The 1,952-nt window shown below is 48.3% G+C and overlaps 1 protein-coding gene across 1 annotated transcript in view; it reads left to right on the top strand.

Annotated features, from left to right (window-relative positions):
- The window catches only part of ANXA10 (annexin A10), a 107,627-nt gene that overhangs the window by 51,428 nt on the left and 54,247 nt on the right, over window positions 1-1,952 (top strand). The window contains exon 3 of the mRNA XM_019521756.1: window positions 1,841-1,935. Coding sequence (XP_019377301.1) covers window positions 1,841-1,935 — 95 coding nt within the window. The remainder of the gene's footprint in view (window positions 1-1,840; window positions 1,936-1,952) is intronic.

Here is a 1,952-nt window from a genome sequence, read left to right on the forward strand (position 1 = left end):
AAAAATCAGCATTAAGTCATCTTGTAACCAAGAGTTACATTAGCCAAACCAAATGATGTTTCTCTCACGTATCCATAAATATTCTCAGGCCAGACAAAAGAAAACCATCTAGGCTACAGCCAGACATTGCATTTGTCCTGGGTGAAATCCTATGACCCCAGCTGACTTCCTGCCCCTCGGACAGGGGGCTGGACTCGATGATCTTCTGAGGTCTCTTCCAGCCCTAATGTCTATGAAATCTATAAAATCTAAGGACCTAAATCACCATTCATAAATTAGTATTTAAAAAAAACCCTCCATCTTATTTTACACCAGGGATAGACAATTATTTGGCCTGAAGAGCCACTTAAGGAGTTTCAGTGAGCTGTTGTGGGCTGTGGGGAGGGGGGTAGATGCTGGCCCAACCTGATGTTGGGGGGGAGGGGCTGCTGATCCAGTTCAGCATGGCAGGTAGTGCTGGCCCAGGCCAGCATGTCAGGGAGTTTGCTGACATGGCCTGGTGGGGGGGCTGCCAAACTGGCCCAACATGGTGGGGGGACAATTAGTTCTATCTGATTCTGGGCTGTCCACCTCACACCCACTGCCAGGGGTGTCAGCACATGGGGTCTCAATAGAGACTGGCCCAGGACCTTCACAGGCAAGGCGTGCTCAGCTGGGAAGATGAGATAGGGCTGCAGGCAGGTGGGGAGCAGTATCTGGGAACAGAATGGGTGGAGGGGCAGGACCAGGATCACAGGGCAGTGACAATATGGGGCTGGGGCCCAGGGCAGAGTCATAATCCACTCCACGCATGTGCCTGTAACAGGAGCCAGTTCTGCAGGGAAGGATGTGTGGGAAGTAGGTTGTACCTTTGCCCCAGGTCCTGGCCCCACGCTGTCACTACCCTGTAATCCTGGCCCCAACCTAAGCCCAGTGCCTGCCTGCCCACCCATCTTGCTCCTGGACACCACTCCCTATATGCCTGTGTCCCCATCCCATCCCCCTGGCCGAGTATGCCCTGCCCCCAAGGATCCCAGGACAGTCTCCATGGAGATCCCACCTGCCCACCATTTCCAACCAGTGCCCCCAGTGGTGCACATTGGACAGACTGGTGGCAGAAGCTGGGTAGAGTGAGCCACCACCAAAGGGGCTGCTGGGAAGCCCAGTCCAGCTGCCACACTGCTCTTGCCCTGCCATGCACCCAGGGGCAGTGGGACCAACCACATGCATCACAGCCTAAGCTGCCCCTTGCACCTGGGCCAGGTGGGGACAAGGGACCAACTATAAAATCCCTTGGCGGGCCAGATCCAGCCTGTTGGATGTATTTTGCCCACCCTTTTTTTATACGGTCTTTCTGAGCACATGTATTCTTCAAATGTTCAACTAATGGCCAGATTGTAAACAACCATTCCAATAACAGAGGTTACTAACATAAACATGACAATTTAATCAGCATCAGGAGGCCACACAAACACGACCTCCCAGGCCCAGCTGTAAATTCGACCTATTTTTCATTAGATGGAAGCTTTTATCTATTTTACTGATGCTTTCAAGTCTATTGCCCTTGAGAGATATGGTAATCTATCCAACAATAATACAGACTTACTCGACTATTCACCAGTGGTACGCCAGCAAGTGAAAAATACAGAAACATGGTAAATATTATTGATGTTCACAAATACCAATGTAATATTACTCTGAATTAGGTTCTTCAAGAAATATGATGAATACATTCGAAATAAATATGGTATTTTGCATCCCAGCATAAAAATATGGTAAATTGCATCCCACTGACCAAAAGATAATTAATATATAAGCAACAAGAGTATAATCTAGAAATTTTCTCTGGTTTCCTTTCCAGGTTGTGAAAAGGATACGTTGATTGATATTCTAACACAGCGTTGCAATGCACAAAGACTTATGATTGCAGAGGCTTACAGAAACATGTATGGGAGGGTATGTATTTGAACTTT

Source organism: Gavialis gangeticus, unplaced genomic scaffold (assembly GCF_001723915.1).
Source record: "Gavialis gangeticus isolate Ggan-Ray unplaced genomic scaffold, GavGan_comp1, whole genome shotgun sequence".
NCBI classification, from domain to species: domain Eukaryota; kingdom Metazoa; phylum Chordata; order Crocodylia; family Gavialidae; genus Gavialis; species Gavialis gangeticus.